Source organism: Eleutherodactylus coqui, chromosome 8 (assembly GCF_035609145.1).
Source record: "Eleutherodactylus coqui strain aEleCoq1 chromosome 8, aEleCoq1.hap1, whole genome shotgun sequence".
NCBI classification, from domain to species: Eukaryota; Metazoa; Chordata; class Amphibia; order Anura; family Eleutherodactylidae; genus Eleutherodactylus; species Eleutherodactylus coqui.
The window spans coordinates 142,838,683-142,861,180 of record NC_089844.1 but is presented as its reverse complement, the minus strand read 5'-3'; the positions used below and the strand labels follow the sequence as shown (position 1 = coordinate 142,861,180).

Sequence of the window (22,498 nt, the reverse complement as noted above, 5' to 3'; positions counted from 1 at the left end):
AAGCAAAAAACCCAAATGCGCTGGATTACACGCAAAAACCTGTGTTAGTGCTCCATTCAGCGCGCGATCACGTCCTCCTCCCATGACTGTATATACACATACGCTCGTGTGCAGGAGCCCTCGTGGGCAAAAATCGCCCGGAAAGCCTATGGGTGCGGAAAAAAACGCAGCGCACCAGCGTTACCATCCACAGTCATTGCATTTTTTTAATGCACCCTTTTCTGCGGGATGTAACAAAACTGGTATGACTTCGGCTTTCTCACACGGGCGTGTTTTCATATCGCACGTGCGTTTGCGCAAAAAGATATAACATGTTCAATTCTTTTATGAAATGCTCATGCAAAATCGGGAGAGGTGAACTAATCCATTGACACCAATGGGTTCTAGTCTCTACATATCTTAGAGCTTCTTTACATGACCGTGTTCACACGGGTATTTGCACGCAAAATCTGTGTGCGCAAAGCACGGAGAATAGAACCCATTGATTTCAATGGGTTCATGCGTAAGAACATGTTTTGTGCGCGCATTTCGTGCATGCGTAAAAAAATACCACCGGCTCTATTTTCTTGCATATTTACCCACCAATAGCCCGATAGAAGTCGGAGGTGCGCAAATACGGAAGGGGAAGTGTGAAACTGCGCAAAGCCAGGGGAAAAGAACACATCTGGACCTCATTAGGATAATTAGCCTTTTAATCCACGGAAAGGGTGTATCTCATGCATGTGTGAACTGGCCCTGCATCCGCAAAAAGTATTCACAGACGCATGCGCAAATGTACATCATCCTTCCTCGTTAATGCACAAATACGCTGCTTTGAGTGTTTTTGCGCAGTCATCTGAATAAGCGCTTCAATGCAAAAAAGCAAATAGACCCGTGTGAAGCCGCCCTAATATGCACCAATATAGGACATGCATATGTGAATGAGCCCAGTGAAATCAATGGCTTCTATTCACTATGTAGTATACGCAGAAACATGATGCGCGTGATACGTGGCGCATATACGCCTGTGTGAAGGAGCCCTGATAATAATGGAATGATATGAATAATGAAGACTAGTAATAATAATAATAAAAACTAGTAATAAATTGCAAAATAATAAAATGTAAATACAGAATTACAGAAATAATTGTAAATAAATACACCAGAAATGTAATCAGAAACAATACTAAATACAAACAGTCCTAGGAAAACATACATGATGATGATGATGATGATGATGATGATGATGATGACATGTAACTTGCACGATCCTATAAGCTCTGACAATGGCCAGCACTCACATGCTGCATGCATGAGGGTTGCAGTCCTGGGTGGCACATGTGTCTTCATGGTGACAGTCCCCAGCTGCCTTCACCTAGGGGATGAGAACACGTGTTTTCACCTTAGCTCCCCCCGCTGGGGGTGTGAGAACAGGCAGTCAGGTTGGGAAGGGTGGGGGGGAAGGTTTAGGTCTTTCACACTCTTCCTAGTTGTCACCTCCATGCAGGGATCAGAGGTGTCCTGCTCCTAAATGCTACACAGCAGCAGCAGCAGCAGCATCCTCTTCCTCTGGGTGCATCCCTCCACCTCCCCCTGGCTCTCCTCCACTCCTCCTCTCCCTCCCTCATCCCTAGTTGTGCTTTCTCTCCTCCCTCCTGGTACATGAGTACAAGTTTCCTGCTCAGTTCTGTTAGGGCTTTGCTGGGATGAGGAGTGATTGCTTTCCCTAATGCAAAAAGCTTGAACTCCAAGATACCCATACAACCCCTACTGGCAGCAGGATCCAAGTAAACTCCCCACCACCACCGCCAGAACTCACCCCTGGGGTCAAGCAGAAGAACCTTTTTTTTGGATTGTGCTGGATTTTACCGAAACCTTGGATTGTACCCATCAGGGCGCACACCCTGCCCCTTACATCCCACCTGGAGCCCCTCCAATCTCTGGATATACACCTTAGCTGGAGCTCAAAGGGGGCACCTCTTACCCCTTCAACTAACCCCCTCATTATTACTTTGGGATTTCATGTGAAGTGGAGGTGAGCTATGCTTTTGGGAAGCCAGGAATCCGTTAAATTAAGGTAAGGGGGCACAACTGGCACTATATGGGCAGTGTAGGGTCAGTCATTTGAGCTGACGAGGTTCTATGGTACAGGCAGCGGAGTGTTTGGGTCACCATAAGCATGTGGCATGGTACTAATAGAATGGGTTGGGTATTTTAACGCTAATGGTGCTAGATGGCACCTGTTTTGAAGTTTTATGGATCTTTTAACCCTTGTTGGGTTGTGTGGAAACAAGTGCTATGGGGCTAGGGAGTGGGAATGATCTTTAACCCTTACAGTGTTTGAGTTGCCATCATAAAGTACTGTATGACTAGTAGACAGAGTGAGATTGTTTTAACTCCTTTGACGGCTGCATGGCACCTAAGTGGGTTACAATCATCATGAGCTATGGTACTGGTATGGCATTTAAGATCCTTTTACCACTCAGGGTGCTGGGGTATCATCTAAGTGGGTTACAATCATCATGAGCTATGATTCAGGTATGGGGTGCAACATGCATTAACACTCATGGTGCTGGGTGGCACCTAAGTGGGTAACCATCAGCATGAGCTATGGTACTGGCATGAGTGTAATATCCTTGCTGGGTGGCACCTAAGTTGGTTACCATAAGCATGAACTATGGTTCTAGTATGGCATGTAAGATCCCTTGACACTCATGCTTCTGGGTGGCACCTGAGTGGGTGACAATCATCTTGAGCTATGGTTCAGGTATGGGGTGTAAGATACATTAGCACTTATGATGCTGCGTGGCACCAAAGTGGGTAACCATCATCATGAGCTATGGTTTAGGTATGGCATGTAAGATTCATTAGGATGGCATCTAAATGTTTGGGTTATAATCAGCATGTCATGTAAAATTGGAAGGGTGTGTAAAGCTCTTTAACCCATAGGATGCTGAGTGAGTGCCACCTATAGTCTTTGGGTGCTTCAGGTCTATAAGGTTAATGTGATTTGGTACTAAAAGGGTGGCTCTTTAACCCTTATGATTCTGGAGGAAAGATTTGAGATTATTCAGAGATTGCAAATGATGCAGTGCCATGGATGTAGAAGATACAATGTTGCTTGTGAGATGATACAATGTATATTGCTATTGTAGTGTCTGTGTGTGTGGGGAGGGGGGGGGGGGGGCATTTATTAGCTTATAGAATCTCATCATTACCAGTAAAGGGTCTGGGTGGGGGTGGGGGATTTTATGTAAGGCTTAAGTTAACTTATTTAACATGCACATATGTTATACCCCAGCAAGACACATCAGGAACCAATTCCCTCTCCCCAGCCTGCTCAAGTCTTCAGCCTGTTTTTCACTTTTCACAAACACATCTCTTCCTAATTTGGGCACAAGCAATCATTATAAGGCTGCAAATAACAGGGCAATGGCAAAGGCAGCTTGGAATATACTGTATGTACAATAGGTCTGTAAACTGTATACATTATGTAGCTAGCCAGTGCCTACTCAGACAGCATAGGATCTATAGGTTCATTATCAATATATGATTCTATTATATACACAGGTATACAATCCGTATTGCATCTGAGTGAAGATCATGGGCACATAGTATATGTTGTAGTATATGGATATTCTTTGTATAAATTACAGATTATCTCTGGTTAATGCAGGGATTGTACAGTATATACATCCCTCAAGGGCTGGATACTGCAACAAAGTATATATTCTATATCTAACAACCCCTAAGTAGTGTATGGCATTTATATATTGTCCACATGTCTATATCCTTTAAGTGCTATTATCTATAGGAACCATATGTTCAAGGGAAGAGAATGATTACATTTCTATACATGGCTGAAATAAAGGTTTAAGGCTTCCTGAAGTGGAAGGTGGTCCTGCCAGGCAGGCATTGGGATGACTATTAGGGAGTGCCCGCTGCTAGACAAAGAGCCTCAGATACTTTTCTTTTTGTCATGCAGAAATCATCTTCTTTCATTAGATGGAGAACATCTTGTGATGAGTGGCTTCATTAGAATTAGTCATAATTGAGGGTACAAGTGGACATGGCACATCTCTCCTGTGGAGGGTGCCCTGTTATTACACCCTCATTTGTTATTACATTACAGGCTGCCATGCGCTTCTTCCAATTCTTCTTCCTCAGCTCTGGGATCCGTCTCTTCCTTTGTCTTCCTCCTGTCCTTGTCTTAATACATTCCTTGAAATTTATGGTCCACCTTGCTATCTCTTTCTTCTTCTTTGTTTCCTCTGTATAGTCATTGACATTTCCTACCCATGTTCTTCTACTTCGATTTTACTGGTTGGTCACTGGTCATTTGAAGACATTTAGAGGAAATTCCAGATTCCTCGTAGTAGGGCTATAAAGCCTCCACATTGGGGAAGGGTGGACCAAGGCTTCTCCGAAACCTTGGCTAGATAGAATCAGTAACCCCTCAAATAGAACATGGGATGGTGATCTAAATTGTGAATTCCCCCCACTTATTTATAATGTCTCCTTTAGAGTTTCTGCCCCAATGTGACCAAGGAAGCTTCTTGTAGGACATAATCCTCAACCAAGGGGATACATACCATAAAGGTAGACCATGCGACTGCTATGGGGCCCTTAGAGACAGGGGGCCCCGGCTCTGAATGCACAATCCCTTTTGCTGCTGGGCAGCAAGAACATATGCAGGACTTTTCTCCAAAAATGAAAAGCATTATTGGGAGGTAGAGAATTCTTGGGAGGTGGAGAATTGACCCAACAGTCATCATAAAAGGCATGGAATGGGAAACAGACACCATGTGTTCATGTCCTGGGTGGTAAAATCGGACACCATAATGGGGGGGCCATTTAAGTGTTTTCTAGGGGGGTCCATCTCTTCTATGTACACCACTGCTCTCAACCAAGGATGAGGAACCTTGAAGCACTATTATTGGTTGAGCGACCTGTCCTACGAGAAGGTTCTTACTACAATATTAACGAGAAATCATTTAGTCCTCTTGTGTGAAATCTTCTTCTAATCCATTTCAGCCACCCTCAAATTATATAAACCTCTGGAAAAGCTTTGTGACATACAACATGGCTACTATTTCAGGTCCTTCAGGTAGTCCACCCCAGAGGTGCAAATCTGCCTAGATATACAGAAATAATGGGTCAAATTCCCTAGGGAAGCTAAAATGGTGTCCATATTGGTTATGATCCAGCTTTCCCAGAATAAGATATGACTAAGAAATAATGGAAGAGGAATTTGACAGAAGAAGACGTCTAGATCTTTATGGGTAATTTTAGTAGATGTTTGTGGGTGGTTGGTAGAGATAATGACCAAAATGACCAATTGAATGATTGTCAACATTCACCACTGAGGTGCACAATGTTGACTATTCTGTTGATAGTTGTGTTGTTGCTCTTGAATGATTGTTAACAATGACCACTAATGTGGACAATGCTGACCATCGTGCTGTCTGTTGTTGAGTTGACCACTCTATAGGCTTAAAAATTATTTTCTGTTGCTCTTCTTCAGGTAGGGTTTGCTTCCATGACTGATGGCGAGAGTAGAGAACCTTTCCAGATGTTCCTCAACCAAAGATGAAAAACCTTGAACCATCTTTGGTTGAAGAACATGTCCTACAAGAAAGTTACTAAAGAATATTAAGGAGGAATCCTTTAGTAATCTTATATGAAATCTTCCTCTTATTCCATTCAGCCCCTAATTATGTCAGCTTCTGGGATAGCTTGGTTACAGCCAACATGAGTACCGTTCCAGCTCCTTTTGGTAGGCCACCCCTGAGGAGCAGACTGGCCTAGATATACAGAAATGCTGAGTCATATTCCCTGTTGGAGTTGAAATAACGGACATTTTGATTATGATCCAGCTTTCCCAGAATAAGCTATGACCAAGAAATAATGGAAGAGGAATTTGGCAGAAGATGCCTAGATCTTTCCCTGTGATTTTGGTAGATATTCGTAGGTGGTTGGTAGAGATCATGGCCAACTGAATGATTGTCAACATTGACCACTAAGGTGGACAATGTTGACCATTCTGTTGAAAGTTGTAGTGTCTCTCTTTGAGTTCACCACTCTATAGACTTAAATGTTCTCCTCTGCTCCTCTTCTTCAGGTGCCGTTTGCTATCATGACTGATGGCGAGAGAAGAGAACCTTTCCAGCCACTAGCCGGAGATGATATCAGGGTTCCTATACCCCCCATGCCACCGGTGGGGGACCCCGGTGAAGAAGAGGATGGGGGAAGTACAGAGAAATCAGCTCTGGGAAGTTTGGGATCAGGAGGATCTTCGAGCAGAAGTCGGGAACAAGGTCAAGGCTCTGAGGAAGATGAACAGGTCCCGTACCCAGCGTTGGCTCCCACTGTATTCTTCTGTCTTAAGCAAACCACCCGTCCACGCAGCTGGTGTCTGAGACTGGTCTGTAACCCATATCCTTTCCTGGAAACTCTGTATAATTCTCCAACATCCCTCATCCTCTCATGTAGGAGGAGGGACCTGGTAGGAAGGATGATGATGATGGTGATGATGATTTACTTTCTCTAATTTGCCTGCTTCAAAGTTGCTTACGCTTTATCTGTATCAAAGTTTATGCTGAAGGAACAGGGTTTCCAACAGGGGGAGCATGCCGACTGCTTAGGGCTTTCAAGTCAAAAAACTGTTGCAGCAGAGTTGAATTTGCTATTTAACGCTTTCAGGCTATGTCCTTCATGCATGGTGATAGCTCTCTGATATAAGATAATGTAACAAGTGTACCAGCGTCTCTTGATGTGGGAAATCCAGCTTCTTTTTGTGGTTTGAAAGTACAAGATTCCTCATGCTGACTTTCTTGGTAAATGACTTATAGGACTCGTACTTCCAGTCATAGTCCTTTACATTCTCCTCAGAGTTTTCGCTTTGTAGTGATGTTTTTGAAGGACATTGAACAAACTTGTTCAGATTTGATGTAGCATGTTCTTTAGTGGGATAACCTTGTGGACTCTTTGATGTGTGAAAGTTCTAGGTTGGTGGGACTGGATTTATGGAAGGAGTGAAAAGGCCAGTGGCAAAGGATGCCAGAGATAGGGGGGTTCCAAATTATCCATCTATCTATCTCATATCTATCTATCTATCTATCTATCTCATATCTATCTATCTATCTATCTATCTCATATCTATCTATCTATCTATCTCATATCTATCTATCTATCTATCTATCTATCTATCTATCTATCTATCTATCTATCTATCTATCTATCTATCTATCTTGCCTGTCTCATATCTATCTATCTATCTATCTATCTATCTATCTATCTCATATCTATCTATCTATCTATCTATCTATCTATCTATCTATCTATCTATCTATCTATCTATCTATCTTGCCTGTCTCATATCTATCTATCTATCTATCTATCTATCTATCTATCTATCTATCTATCTATCTATCTATCTATCTATCTATCTATCTATCTATCCCATATCTATCTATCTATCTATCTATCTATCTATCTATCTATCTATCTATCTATCTATCTCATATCTATCTATCTATCTATCTATCTATCTATCTATCTATCTATCTCCTATCTATCTATCTATCTATCTATCTATCTATCTATCTATCTATCTCATATCTATCTATCTATCTATCTATCTCATATCTATCTATCTATCTATCTATCTCATATCTATCTATCTATCTATCTATCAATATATCTATCTATCTATCTCCTATGTATCTATCTCCTATCTATCTAATCACTTTCTATACAATGAAAAGCCACTTCAGTCCTTATGCGTCTTTAGTCTCATGGAGCCAATGAACCTAAATATACTTTCCTCCTGGCGCCAAAGTTTCGGGCTGTATTCCGTTGACGTGGTGCAAAGATGAGCAGATACAAATATTAAATTGTGCTGTGCAGGGCAATGTTAGTGTCAGCCTATGCATTCTGCGCCTTTGCTTATAGGGATATTATCAATATATGCATAATATAATCTACAGAGCTGAATTTGTCATTGGCACTGCATCATCAGTCAATGCCCTAAAGGTTTATGTCAAACCCCAGATCCCCTATGTGCTGAGTTATCCTTGCATATACCCTGTATCTTTGGTCAGTGGTGTAAGTTGCGAGGCTTATCTAGAATTCTAGAGATTCGGATCCTGTATATACTGGCTGAACGTTGCTACAGCACGGTCATCAGCAGGTGACATTAACCAGCCTAACCAGCAATGGCGGCGTATTTTAAATGCGCATCACCCCGGTAATGACCAGCAGATAATGGATGTCATGTAAACAGCTCGCAGGCTGATAATAATTCTCCGTTAGATGCGTTGTGTATAAGAGGCTGCGGCGAGAGACAACTTTTTCCATTATATGAGAAGTGATTTAGTAGGAGCATATCCGAGCAGCTTCCTAATTGTGTTAGCGATGGCTGGCGTCCGCTCAGCACGCTGAGAGGGACGCTGTACACCATTAACCATGCTGCCTTCTCGGCCCCTTTAAACAGCATGACATCATTAACTATACAGTGCCCATATCGCCATATTAGGCAATAGCCGGCGCGGGCCGGTGGGGTATAGGGAAGAGTTTAGTGATACTTTCTGGTGGAGGAAGGAGCAGGCCTCCTGTTCGGTGAGCGGCGCATGCAGGGATTGTATATAAAGCGCTGTCTTTTATACACATGGATGAACTGTCTGCTTGTCTGCTTCATGAAATCCAGGAAACATTTCTGCTGATTGATGGCCTCTTCTGATCCAGACTTTGCATGCAAAGACCCCGTTCCTCCTCTGGGAGAAATCAGATCCTGTTTTCTCCATCCTGTCCTGGCTTCATGTGAAAGCGAGGTGTCAGGCTCGGTCTGGGGTGACTCTGGGAAACAGGCTGGGCGGAGGTGGAGAAAATGTATGTCATGGAGCATCATTGCAACGATAAAAATGAGGCCCCTTTCAGCAGCTGCTTGACACCAGTGCACTCCTAACCATACCTAGGCTGGCTACCCAGCTCGAAAGCCAGTCATTTACTCTAAAGGCCGGTGCTGGTATTTGTTTTATACTGCCCATATTAATGGCAAGAATAAAATAATTAGCTGATGTAAGGACCTCCGGCCTGGCAGCAACCCAGTCATCAAGAGCTGTAACTCACCGTGAAGCTCCGGTCAAGACGGAACGCCACTGCAGCACCCAGAGAAGATCCTCACTCCTTCTCCTAGTGCATTCGTTCCTGCGCATACTGTGAATTAGCACCGACGCTGGAGGTGGAGTGAGGGTCTTCTGTGAGCTGCCGCTGAGCCCCATCCCAACTGGAACTTCTCAGTGAGTTACAATTCTTGATGAGAGGGTTGCTGCTTGGCCAAAGGGGAGTGCAATAAGATTGGCCACTAAAGAGGGCACTATTATTACTGTGGCCACTAAAGAAGGCACTACTACAATTGGAACCACCAAAAGGGACACTATTACTATTGGGGCTACTGAGAGGGGGCACTGCTACTACTGGGACCACTGTGAGGGTTTTTATTACTATTGGGGATATTAATATAGTAACATAGTATGTTAGGCTGAAAAAAGACAATGTCCACCCAGTGCAGCCTATTTCCACGCCCCCCTTCCCACCCTTGTTGATCCATAGGAAGGCAGCCCATCCCCCCCAAAAGGAGCGCTATTATTATTGGGGCCACTGAAGGGGTATTATTAGTACTGGGGCCGCTAAAGAGATTACTCTTACTATTGGGGCAACTAAAGGGGCGCTACTGTTACTAGGGTAAATAAAAAGGGGTAATAATATTATTGGGGCAACTAAGGGGGCACTTTCACTATTATGGCACTGAGATGAGACTTTAGTACTTATGGGGCTACTGAGAGGGGCACTATTACTATAGGTGCACTGAGAGAGGGCATTATTACTATTGGAGACACTGAGAGGGGGTACTGTTACTACCTGGGCCACCAAAAGGGGCAATATTACTACTGAGGCCACTAAGAGGGGGCTCTATTACTACTGGGGCCACTGAAGTGTTACTTTTATTACTGGGGCCACTAAAGGGGGTGTTATTACTACCGGGGCCACTAAAGGGGTTACTATTGGGGAAACTAAAGGAGCACAATTATTACTGTGGCCAATAAAAGGGGTACTAATGTTTTTGGGGCAACTAAGGGGGCACTATTACTATAGCGCACTGAGAGATGGCACTATTATTATTGGAGACACTGAGAAGGGTCACTGCTACTACTGAGGCCCCCATAAGGGGCAATATTACTATTGGGCCACTGAGAGGGGGCACTGTTACTACTAGGGACACTAAAGGGGGACTAGAATAACAGAGGTAAAAAACATGTTGTGGTAAGCCATGCCCCTAACCACGCTCCCAAATCATCCCCGTTTTTATGTTGGCTGGTATTTTTTGGTGACAAAGGTGGCAACCCTAACCACACCTGACTGGCTGTCCTGCTGCCCCCATCCCATTTTCATATTTTCCACCTCATTGCTTTCTAACTTTGTGCAGATTCTCAACACCCATTAAGATAAGGTAGAAGGACCTTCCTAGAATGGGTCCCCATCCAGTAGGCCCCCAGAGAAGCTGCATAGGCTGGCTATATGGCATGCTAGGTTGGCGTCTGCAGAATGCTTGTAGCTTCAGGTTCCTAGTGCAGAAGCTATCCTTGGACCCACTGATGACATCACTTGCCTTGTCGTTGCACTTTGCACTACCCAATTAAAGCGACATTAAGCACAGCGGCTGTATGCAATTCCTATTAGTCATCCAACTAATTTCATGATCAGGGGACAAACAAACACTGTGGTCAAATGGAAGATGGCACAGCAAATAAGCTCTCAGGGCATGTACAGCTGATAACAGAGGGTAATAGCTGACAGTAAAAATTAATTCCTCTTTTAATTTCACATAATGGATGATAACAGAGGACAATAGCTAACCTTTAGCCACATGCAGGGCATGTCAGACATTAGTGCCCCCCCCCCCTTCTTGTACATAGTAATTGCTACTGTTGCACTTGTTATAGAAGACAGTGTGAGGGGTTTGCCGCGATGATGGGTATTGACGTCTATGACTTGACTTTATGTCATGTGACCGGGGAGCTTCCTGCGGCAAAGCACCTCTGCAGGTCACAGAGCCTGTCTAGAACAGTCTCCCATACAAGTCAGTGGGTCTCCTCTTGTCCATTGAGCCTATGGCCCACGAAGCTGCTGTAAAGCATCTCATAACATACGTGCTTTAGGTGAATTGAGTGATTAGCTAAAAACCCAAATTCTTACTTTTGCATTTGCAGACCTGATTTGAAAATGTGCTACCTCGGATCGAAAAGGCGGCACCCTTGCAGCTCCGAGTTAGCATGTCTCTCGACTAACCTTTCTCTTTATCCACCAGCCGCTACTCATAGCGCTGAAATCTCAAACACACAGAGAACTGAGGACGCATGAACCTGGTGACAGGTTTCCTTTAAGGAAGTATTATTAGTTACTGTATATTATTTTGGAACTATAGTGTGGTATTATGTGTGCAGTATATGGTAGTATTATATGGGCTCTTTAAGGAAGTATTATTGGATACTGGATATTATTTGGGGACTATAGTGTGGTATTATGTGGGCAGTATATGGTAGTATTATATGGGCTCTTTAAGGAAGTATTATTGGATACTGGATATTATTTGGGGACTATAGTGTGGTATTATGTGGGCAGTATATGGTAGTATTATATGGGCTCTTTAAGGAAGTATTATTGGATACTGGATATTATTTGGGGACTATAGTGTGGTATTATGTGGGCAGTATATGGTAGTATTATATGGGCTCTTTAAGGAAGTATTATTGGATACTGGATATTATTTGGGGACTATAGTGTGGTTTTATGTGGGCAGTACGTGTAGTATTATATGGGCTCTTTAAGGAAGTATTATTGGATACTGGATATTATTTGGGGACTATAGTGTGGTATTATGTGGGCAGTATATGGTAGTATTATATGGGCTCTTTAAGGAAGTATTATTGGATACTGGATATTATTTGGGGACTATAGTGTGGTTTTATGTGGGCAGTACATGGTAGTATTATATGGGCTCTTTAAGGAAGTATTATTGGATACTGGATATTATTTGGGGACTATAGTGTGGTTTTATGTGGGCAGTACGTGTAGTATTATATGGGCTCTTTAAGGAAGTATTATTGGATACAGGATATTATTTAGGGACTATAGTGTGGTATTATGTGGGCAGTATATGATAGTATTATATGGGCTCTTTAAGGAAGTATTATTGGATACAGGATATTATTCGGGGACTATAGTGTGGTATTATGTGGGTAGTATATGGCAGTATTGTATGGGCTCTTTAAGGAAGTATTATTGGATACTGGATATTATTTGGGGACTATAGTGTGGTATTATGTGGGCAGTATATGGTAGTATTGTATGGGCTCTTTAAGGAAGTATTATTGGATACAGGATATTATTTGGGGACTATAGTGTGGTATTATGTGGGCAGTACATGGTAGTATTATATGGGATCTTTAAGGAAGTATTATATGGGTTGTTAACAGCAGTATTATATGAGCCCTTTTAGGACCTATTATGGATACTGTATACTAGTGGAGCAGTACAGTGTGGTATTATGTGGGCTTTATATGGCAGTGTTACATTGGCATATATCACCTGGTCCGCTCCTCCTCCATTTACGATCAATGCTCATTCCTGTGTGACAGCAGAGGAACAGTAAGCGCTGGGACGGCTGTCTGCCCCACAAGTCATCCCGTATAGAAGGGTCCTTACTGATTCTGGGATTTGTTTACCCAAACCGTCATGATTGAAGCCTCACCTGCTGGACACTTGTCACACACAGCTTGCCGCCGCCATGTGTCCAGCTGGTCCCAAGAGCGGTCAAGGATCTACAAGCTCATCCTCAGTAGCTGGAATAATCCACATCATTCCTGACGGTGAGGGCAGATCTGATTTCAAAGCAAAAACATGCAGCTGTCTAGGACATCCGTGTGAGGAGCTGCCATGAGGAGACCACACTCAGGACAGCAACCACAGGAGCGCCATACGCATAGCGTCTTCATTACATCCTTAGAGGAAAGCCCTAGTGCCTCCACATGACAAAACAAAAAATGATTCCTTCCTCCAAAAATATGCATACAGCAAAATTCTGTTCTGGAAAATATAATTTCTGGAAGGACGTGAATGAGTCTTCAGCTTCTGTAAAGAAGTTATGAGGTTCTGCATGTTGACATGATACTTAGATTACTTTTTCTTATATGGTTGGAGATGAAGGAGCATATAGTCTAGGGGCCCATATATAGTCCTGGGGCACGCAGGTTGTTTTAGGGAATTCTGAACTGTTGTCTTAGGATGGCCAGCACCTCTTTTAGGTTGACCTCTATTTTTGCTATTTTAGGATGGTCTGTATCTCTTGCTGTTTTAGGTTTGCCTTTATCTCCTGCTGTTTTAGGTTGACCTGTATCTCTTCTTGTTTGAGTTGGTTTGTATATTTTGCTGCTTTAGGATGGTCTGTATCTCTTGCTGTTTTAGGTTGACCTGTATCTCTTACTGTTTCAGGTTGGTCTATATCTCTTTCAGTTTTAGGTTGACCTGTATCTCTAACTGTCTTAGGTTGACCTGTATCGCTTACTGTTTTAAGTTGGCCTTTATCTCTTGCTGTTTTAGGTTTTAGATTGGTCTGTATCTCCTGCTGTTTTAGGTTGGTCTGTATCACCTGCTGTTTTAAGCTGACCTGTAACTCTTACTGTTTTAGGTTGGCCTGTATCTCTTACTGTTTCAGGTTGGCCTGTATCTCTTACTGTTTCAGATTGGCCTGTATCTCTTGCTGTTTTAGGTTGACCTGTATCTCTAACTGTTTTAGGTTGGTCTGTATCTCCTGCTGTTTTAGGTTGGCCTTTACCTCTTGCTGTTTTAGGTTGGCCTTTATCTCTTGCTGTTTCAGATTGGCCTGTATCTCTTGCTGTTTTAGGTTGACCTGTATCTCTAACTGTTTTAGGTTGGTCTGTATATCCAACTGTTTTAGGTTGACCTGTATCTCTTACTGTTTTAGGTTGGTCTGTATCTCCTGCTGTTTTAGGTTGGCCTTTACCTCTTGCTGTTTTAGGTTGGCCTTTATCTCTTGCTGTTTTAGGTTGGTTTGTATCTCTTACTGTTTTAGGTTGGTCTGTATCTCTTACTGTTTTAGGTTGGTCTGTATCTCTTACTGTTTTAGGTTGGTCTGCATCTCTAACTGTTTTAGGTTGACCTGTATCTCTAACTGTTTTAGGTTGATCTGTATCTCCTGCTGTTTTAGGTTGGCCTTTACCTCTTGCTGTTTTAGGTAGGCCTTTATCTCTTGCTGTTTCAGATTGGCCTGTATCTCTTGCTGTTTTAGCTTGACCTGTATCTCTAACTGTTTTAGGTTGGTCTGTATCTCCAACTGTTTTAGGTTGACCTGTATCTCTTACTGTTTTAGGTTGGTCTGTATCTCCTGCTGTTTTAGGTTGGCCTTTACCTCTTGCTGTTTTAGGTTGGCCTTTATCTCTTGCTGTTTTAGGTTGGTCTGTATATCTTGCTGTTTTAGGTTGGTCTGTATCTCTTACTGTTTTAGGTTGACCTGTATCTCTTACTGTTTTAGGTTGGTCTGTATCTCCTGCTGTTTTAGGTTGGCCTTTACCTCTTGCTGTGTTAGGTTGGCCTTTATCTCTTGCTGTTTTAGGTTGGTCTGTATCTCTTACTGTTTTAGGTTGACCTGTACCTCTTACTGTTTCAGATTGGTCTGTATCTCTTGCTGTTTTAGGTTGACCTGTATCTCTTAGTGTTTCAGATTGGCCTGTATCTCTTGCTGTTTTAGGTTGACCTGTATCTCTTACCGTTTTAGGTTGGTCTGTATCTCCTACTGTTTTAGGTTGGCCTTTATCTCTTGCTGTTTTAGGTTGGCCTGTATCTCTTGCAGTTTTAGGTTGGCCTTTATTTCTTGCTGGTTTCGGTTAGTCTGTATCTCTTGCTGTGTTAGGTTATTCTGTATGTCTTGCTGTTTTAAGTTGGCCTGAATCTCTTGCTGTCTTGGGGTAGCCAGAACCTCTCACTATTTTATGGTAGCCAGAACCTCTTGCTATTTTAGGGTTACCTGTACCTCTGTCTGTTTTAGGTTTGCCACAACCTCTTGCTGCTTTAGAGTAGTCTGGATATCTTGCTGTTTTAGGTTGGCCCGAATCACTGGCTGGTATAGGGTAACCAGATCCTGTCACTGTTTTTGGATGGTCCATGTCTCTTTCTGTTTTAGGATGGCCTGAACTTCTGGCTATATTAGAGTGGCCAGAACCTCTCGCTATTTTAGGACGACCTGTTCCTCTTACTCTTGTAGGGTGGCCAGAGAGTCTCACTATTTTATGGTGGTCTGTATCTCTTGCTGCTTTAGGATAGCTTGTACATCTGGCTGTAACAGAGTGGCCAGAACTTCTCATTATTTTAGGATGACCTGTACCTCCTGCCGTTTTTGGGTGGCCTGAAGCGCTCTCTGATTTAGGGTGGTTTGTATCTTTTGCTCTTTTAGGCTGGCCTCTATGTCTTGCTGTTTTAGGGTGGTCAGAATAACTTGCTGTTTTATGGCAGCGTAAATCTTTAAAATTTTTAGACCGGTCTGTTCCTTTTTCTTTTTTAAGGTGGCCTGACATTCTGGTGGTTTTAGTGGGCCAACGTAGCTGCCTCTGTGATGTAGCCACCGTCCAAAAATCCATAAAATGGGATACTTTTAGTTTAAAATTGGTATTGGGACTAGTATATAAATACAATAACATGTTGTTTTTTATCTAAAGTGGCCTAAATGCCCTATATTATGAAATACACTGGGGTATGAGAAACTCTGTGCCTCATGCCCTAGTAACATCAGTAGTTTCCAGCCCTGATTCTATATGGCCCCTACAATGCATACAAACACATTTCCCAGAGCTTTCTCATTGTCTTGTAGAATACATTACATAGAAGGCACAGACAACTTGTTTTGCAGCATAAGTGCTGCTGTCAGGTCTGGTTATGCTTTTGTTCCCGCATTTGGCGCAGTGGCATTAAGATGACAAAAACACATTGAGTGTTTGCATTGGCATAAGATTGTGGCTTCTTACATCATTTCTCACTAAATAAGAGGCTTCATTGCATTTGAAGGTTCTTTGCATTGCAAAGTTTTCCTGCGGAACTTCAAAGCTGTTCACCATTTGTCCACTAGAGGCACTGTTCCATAGGGGCGCACAGTCTTTTACCTACCAGCCTTATTATAATGCATGCAGTTTCACTTAAAACCTAATGTGTGAATCCAGGCGTTCAGGTGACAGTGCCGCCATAATTTGTCACCCATTGCAGATTTTCACTACAGGGTGAATTTACGCAACACAGGGTGTTAGTAAGAACTTGGCATGGTACATCATCTGACAGCTGCACACAAGGACCCAATACAATAGTCTGTGTGACTCTACAAACACTGCAGATTGCTGCAGGCTGCGGTATTGTCAGAGCTTCTGTCCTGACAGGGAGGGACCAGAGGTGCAGTCACTATAAGGTGAAGCAACAGCAGCAGTGAAAGCAAGGTGGCCGCTATCTCTGGCCTTAGGTTATGGACTAGTGAGGTGGTCACCTTGCTAGGCAGGCAAATGTAGGTACAACTAGTGCTGTCCCTCTTTCTTTCCCTGTAAATGATGTAGGAAAAGACAGTACTTTCTTCTTGTGTCTCTCTGTAATTAATGTAGGTACAGAAAGTACTTGCTCCCTGTCTCTTCCTGTAAATGATGTAGGTACAGATAGTACTGCCTTCCTGTTTCTAGCTGTAAGTGAGGAAGGTACAGATAACACTGCCTCCCTATCTCTTCCTGTAAATGCTGTAGGTACAGAAAGTACTGCCTTCCTGTCTTTAGCTGTAAGTGAGGTAGGTACAGATAGTACTTCCTCCCTATCTCTTTCTGTAAATGCTGTAGGTACAGAAAGTGCTGCTTCCCTATCTCTCCCTGTATGTGATGTTGACAGAGACAGTATTGCCTCCCTGTCTCTAGCTGTAAATGAGAGAGGTGCAAAAAGTACTGCCTCCCTGTCTCTAGCTGTAATTGAGATAGGTACAGATAACACTGCCTCCCTATCTCTTCCTGTAAATGCTGTAGGTACAGAAAGTACTGCCTCCCTGTCTCTAGCTGTAACTGAGATAGATACAGATAGTATTTCCTCCCTATGTCTCCCTGTATATAATGTTGACAGAGACAGTATTGCCTCCCTGTCTCTAGCTGTAAATAAGATAGGTGCAAAAAGTACTGCCTCCCTGTCTCTAGCTGTAATTGAGATAGGTACAGATAACACTGCCTTCCTATCTCTTGCTATAAATGCTATAGATACAGAAAGTACTGCCTCCCGGTCTTTAGCTGTAAGTGAGGTAGGTACAGATAGTATTTCCTCCCTATCTCTCCCTGTATATAGTTGACAGAGACAGTACTGCCTCCCTCTTTCTAGCTGTAAATGAGATAGGTACAGAAAGTACTGCCTCCCTTTCTCTAGCTGTGAATGATGTAGCCACAGACAGTACTGCCTCCCTGTCTCTAGCTGTAAATGAGGTAGGTACAGACAGTACTGCTTCCCTATCTCTTCCTGTAAATGCTGTAGGTACAGAAAGTACTGCCTCCCTTTCTTTAGCTGTAAGTGAGGTAGGTACAGATAGCATTTCCTCCCTATCTCTCCCTGTATATAATGTTAACTGATACACTACTGCCTCCCTTTTTCTAGCTGTAAATGAGATAGGTACAGAAAGTACTGCCTCCCTGTCTCTAGCTGTAAGTGAAGTAGGTACAGATAGTACTTCCTCCCTATCTCTTCCTGTATATGATGTTGTCAGAGACAGTACTGCCTCCCTGTCTCTAGCTGTGAATGATGTAGCCACAGACATTACTGTATTCATGTCTCTAGCTGTAAATGAGGTAGGTACAAATAGTACTGCTTATCAATGTTCCTTGTAAGTAATGTATGTACAGATAATACTTCCTTCCTATCTCCTCTGTAGATAATGTGTGCACAGATAGTACTGACTTCTTGTCTCTACCTTGTGAATAATGTAGGCACAGATAATACTTCCATCTTGTCTGTCCCTGTAAATAATGTTTGCACATAAAGTACTATATCCCATGTACAGTAGATAATGCGGGCACCAACAGTGCTGCTTCCCTGTCTCCTGTGTTGATCATTTGGTACAGATAGTACTGCCTTCTTGTCTCTCCCTTTAAATGATATAGATTTCTCATCCATTTTCTTGTGAATCTCACCTTCTTTAGAGCAAACATAGGCGCTGCCTGATGGATCTGATATTTGTACACCTTCCACAGCGCTATGACTCGTTCCCCAGCACCCGGCCATTTGCGCTGCCCTGATTGTTTAAACATGCGTTTCTATTTGCACGCTGACATCTTCCTTCCTCCTCTGGCTGGGCAATTAAGGGTGATTTATTGATGCAGATAAAACCCTTTAAACAACTTGCAATAAGCGTTAAAACTTTGTATCAATGATGAATGCCGGTATCTGAGCAAACACTCCACCAGGACTGGAACATTTCACCAAGGCTGATGGAGCACAAAGCGAACCTGAGTGTCTAATGAAAGCTGAAGAAGTGGGTTGATTACCATAGAGTCATCCACTGAGTCACATGTAAAGATTTCATGCGCTATCTGCTTTTACGGCTTTTGGGGGAAGATCTTGTTAGTGCAGATGTAAGAGTACTATCCCCTGGATGGTGATTGTCATCGTGAAGGGGGGTAGACATCTGTAATTAGAGAATTTATCAGACACGGCATACAAACGTTTCAAGGTTACTACAAAAGGCCTTTTCCTGCTCTACATATTACTTTCTCACCCTTTCTTCTTCTTGTTACTTCCTCACCTCTTCATGCTCTCCCTATTACTTCCTCACCTTTTTCTTTACTCATTACTTCCTCACCTCTTCCTGATCTCATTATTACTTCCTCACCTTTTTCTCTTCTTGTTATTTCCCCAACTCTTCCTGCTTTCTTTCTTTCTTCCTCACCTTTTCCTTCTCTTGTTACTTCCTCACCTCTTCCTGATCTCCTTATTACTTCCTCACCTCTTTCTCTTTACATATTACTTCCTCAGCTTTTCCTCTTCTTGTTACTTCCTCGCCTCATCTTGCTCTCCTTATTGCTTCCATACTATTTCCTCTTCTCATTACTTCCTCACCTTTTGCTCTCCTTATAACTTCCTCATCTTTTCCTCTTTTCATTACTTCATCACCTCTTTCTTATCTCCTTATTGCCTCCTCACCTCTACCTGCTCTACATATTACTTCCTCACCTTTTCCTCTTTTCATTACTTCCTCACCTCTTTCTCTTATCATTACTTCCTCACCTCTTCCTCTTCTCATTACTTCCTGACCTTTTCCTTGTCATTACTTCCGAACTTCTTCCTGCTCTCCTTATTACTTCCCCACCTTTTCCTCTTCTTGTTACTTCCTCACCTCCTCCTGCTTTCTTTCTTACTTCCTCACCTTTTCCTCTTCTCATTAATTCCTCACTTCTTCCTCTTCACATTGCTTCTTCCCCTCTTCCTTTTTTACTCACTTCCTCACCTCTTCCTTCATTAACCACTGCCTCACCTCTTTCTGATCTCCTTATTACTTCCTCTCCTTTTTCTCTTCTTGTTACCTCCTCACCTCTTCCTGCTTTCTTTATTATGTCCTCACCTTTTTCTCTTCTCGTTACTTCCTCACCTTTTCTACATCTTCTTACTTCCTCACCTCTTCCTGCTCTCCTTATTACTTCCTCATCTTTTCCTCTTTTCATTGCTTCCTCTCTTATTCTTCTTCTCGTTACATCCTCACCTTTTCCTTTTCTCATTACTTCCTTACCTTTTCCTCTTCTCATTACTTCCTCACTTTTTCCTTTTCTCATTACTTCCTCACCTCTTCCTCTTCCATGTATTACTTCCTCACTGCTTTCTTTTTTCAACACTTCCTCTCTTCATCTTATATCGGCTCCTCTCATATTCTACTGTAGCTCCTCTTCTTTCTTTATTACTTCCTTTATTTCTCTCACATTCTTCTCATAACCTTTCTCTTGCTGTCTCACCTATTGTACCATACTTTCTCCCCCATGCTTTTCTTCCTTCTAGTTCCCCATTTTCAGAATATACATGGTGGTGATACAAGTAGAATATTACATATCATTTATCTCTGCCTACCTCCTTCCTTATCTCTTTAGTTTCCTGCCTATTTTTCCTTGCTCTCTAAAGTCAAGTTTCCATATGTCCTGGCATCTGATTTTTACTTCCGGAGTAATAGTAATACACTTTAGTTTTCTATAGGATCATTCATGGCATTCAGCGTATCAGTTTTGATGACAAGTGTCTCTCTGCGCCAGGCAGGAAAATGTTGCATGCAGCATTTTTCAGTAGCACCATGGACGCTGGACCGTTGTGCAAGGTGCACAAAAAGTGATGAATTTTGCCCAGCTCAGACTCCCTGCAAAAAACCATTTGAGACTATTATGCTTTGTCTTGGACTATAGTCTGACTGCCCTGACGTAGGGGAGAATGCTCCTAGTACTATCTCAGCATTGGGCTTTTTTAAAGGCTTATACACTAAAACAATTCAATTTGTAATAAGGTATAGTTTGTGAATGTGACAGTTATCACTGTAATGAACGAGCAATGCATTCTCCTAATTATCTCTGATCTTGATGCTTGGCTTTTAGTATTGACCAACTGTTCTACATTTTGTAGTTTCTTGTTATATCACATATTTGATTTGCACTAAAAATCCCAATAAAACAGGCATTTAAAAGAAAAACGATTGTACTCAGCCCAGGCATAAAACAACAGACTGGACACAACCAACGTATGTGCACTCAGCCTCACGGCCCTTTTAGATGTACTGATTTATCGTTTGAATTAGCAAACGAGCCAATGACAGGAACACCGCTACCTCGTTCGCTCCCGTGCAGCCAGACAGATACATCGTCAGCTTGTTCAAACAAAAGTTGTTCAGTCATTCACATTTGCTGTATGAGTGACCGAGAAGGACTGAACAAGCATGTTTATACCCGAACGGTAAGCAAACAATGATTCTGATGCCGGCATAAAATGATCGACAACCATCGTTGGTGCACATTTAGATTGAATGATTATTGTTCACTTTCTCACGTTGAACGATTCTTTGAAGATAATTGTTCCATGTGAAAGCCCCCCGAGTTCTATTCTTAGGGCGCCCACCCACTGGCGATTTTTTTCCCTGCGAAATTCGCAGCATTTTTTTCTCTGCAGGGGTCTATGGGACTTGTAATGTTAAAATCGCGATCGCGCAAAATCGCGATTTTAACATTACAAGTCCCATAGACCCCTGCAGAGAAAAAAATGCTGCGAATTTCGCAGGGAAAAAAATCGCCAGTGGGTGGGCGCCCTTATACTTATTTTTTTACTTCTTTGTCCTTGCTCAGTTCAATTGTACCACGTCTTATTCTCTCTCAATCAGTCCTTCTTCTTCTCTCCATGTATTTCTCTGCAGCCTCTTCTTCTCTCTGTTTTGATTACTTCTCATTTTCGTTTGTCGTTCTATCTCTTTTGTCAATTGTCGTTTTCTGTTTTCCATTCACTATTCTCTCTTCTGAGTCACTCTCCTTCCTCTGTATCCCCCTTTTTTGACTCTTTCTTTTTCTGCTGGGCTCTGTCTTTTTCTTTTCTTTCAGTAATTTCTCTCTTCTCTCCATCTCTCTTTTCACTCACCTTTCCTATTCTTCTTCATCTTCCTTCTTCCTCTATGCTGCTTCTTTCGTTTTATGCCCCTCCGTTATTCTCTTCTTTCTCCCTACTCTTCATTGGTCCTCCATCTTTCTTTTTCTGTCTTCGTCTTCTTTCTTTTCATTTTCCCTTTCCTTCTCTCTTGCTTGTGTTAAGATGCTTTCCTTCATCACTTCTTTGTTCCCCTCTGTTCCATTTGTGGTCTCCATCTCTCCTGTTTCACATCTTTTGGGACTTTTTCTTCTCTGTTCTTTTCTTTTTTCCTCCATCCTTTCTTCCTCAGCGTTTTCTTCTCTCCCTTTACTCTCCATGTCTGTTCCTGCCTTATTTTCTTCTCTTCTGTCTCTCTCTTTCCGCAGTCGTTCATCCCCAATCAGATCTCCACACTTTTCTCTCTCTCCTCTCTCTTCTTCTCTTGCACTCGGTGCTCCGTTGTCATTTTCTCTCCCTCCCTCTCAGGTGATGAATAATTTTTTCGTTAGCGGATTTGTTGAGGCCTTGACATTATGTGCGGTTTCTTTACATACAAAGGGAAATTGTAGCCTATCACTGCTCAGCTACGTAACAAATCCAGGATCAAGGAGACACTTTATTCCAGCAGTGAAAGTTTTTTTTGTAGCTTCTGACATTTTGTCCTTTCAATACAGAGAATTTTTTAGTATTACATTGTGTTTTTACTGGAACTCGTCATCTTAGATTTTCATAAAGACGTGTAATGATCAAGTAAAATAATCTTCATACACCACTGTTCCTAGTTTTTCATCAATCCAGGGGT

The 22,498-nt window shown here is 42.4% G+C and overlaps 1 protein-coding gene across 4 annotated transcripts in view; it reads left to right on the top strand.

Moving 5' to 3' along the window:
- The first annotated feature begins 1,681 nt into the window (after positions 1 to 1,681).
- CACNA1H (calcium voltage-gated channel subunit alpha1 H) overlaps positions 1,682 to 22,498 on the top strand; it is a 490,224-nt gene continuing 469,407 nt past the window's right edge. For all 4 annotated transcript variants that reach the window (XM_066576606.1, XM_066576607.1, XM_066576605.1 and 1 more), the window contains exons 1-2: positions 1,682 to 2,056; positions 6,101 to 6,414. In XM_066576606.1, the coding sequence (XP_066432703.1) occupies positions 6,116 to 6,414 (299 nt within the window). In that variant the 5' untranslated portion in view covers positions 1,682 to 2,056; positions 6,101 to 6,115. The remainder of the gene's footprint in view (positions 2,057 to 6,100; positions 6,415 to 22,498) is intronic.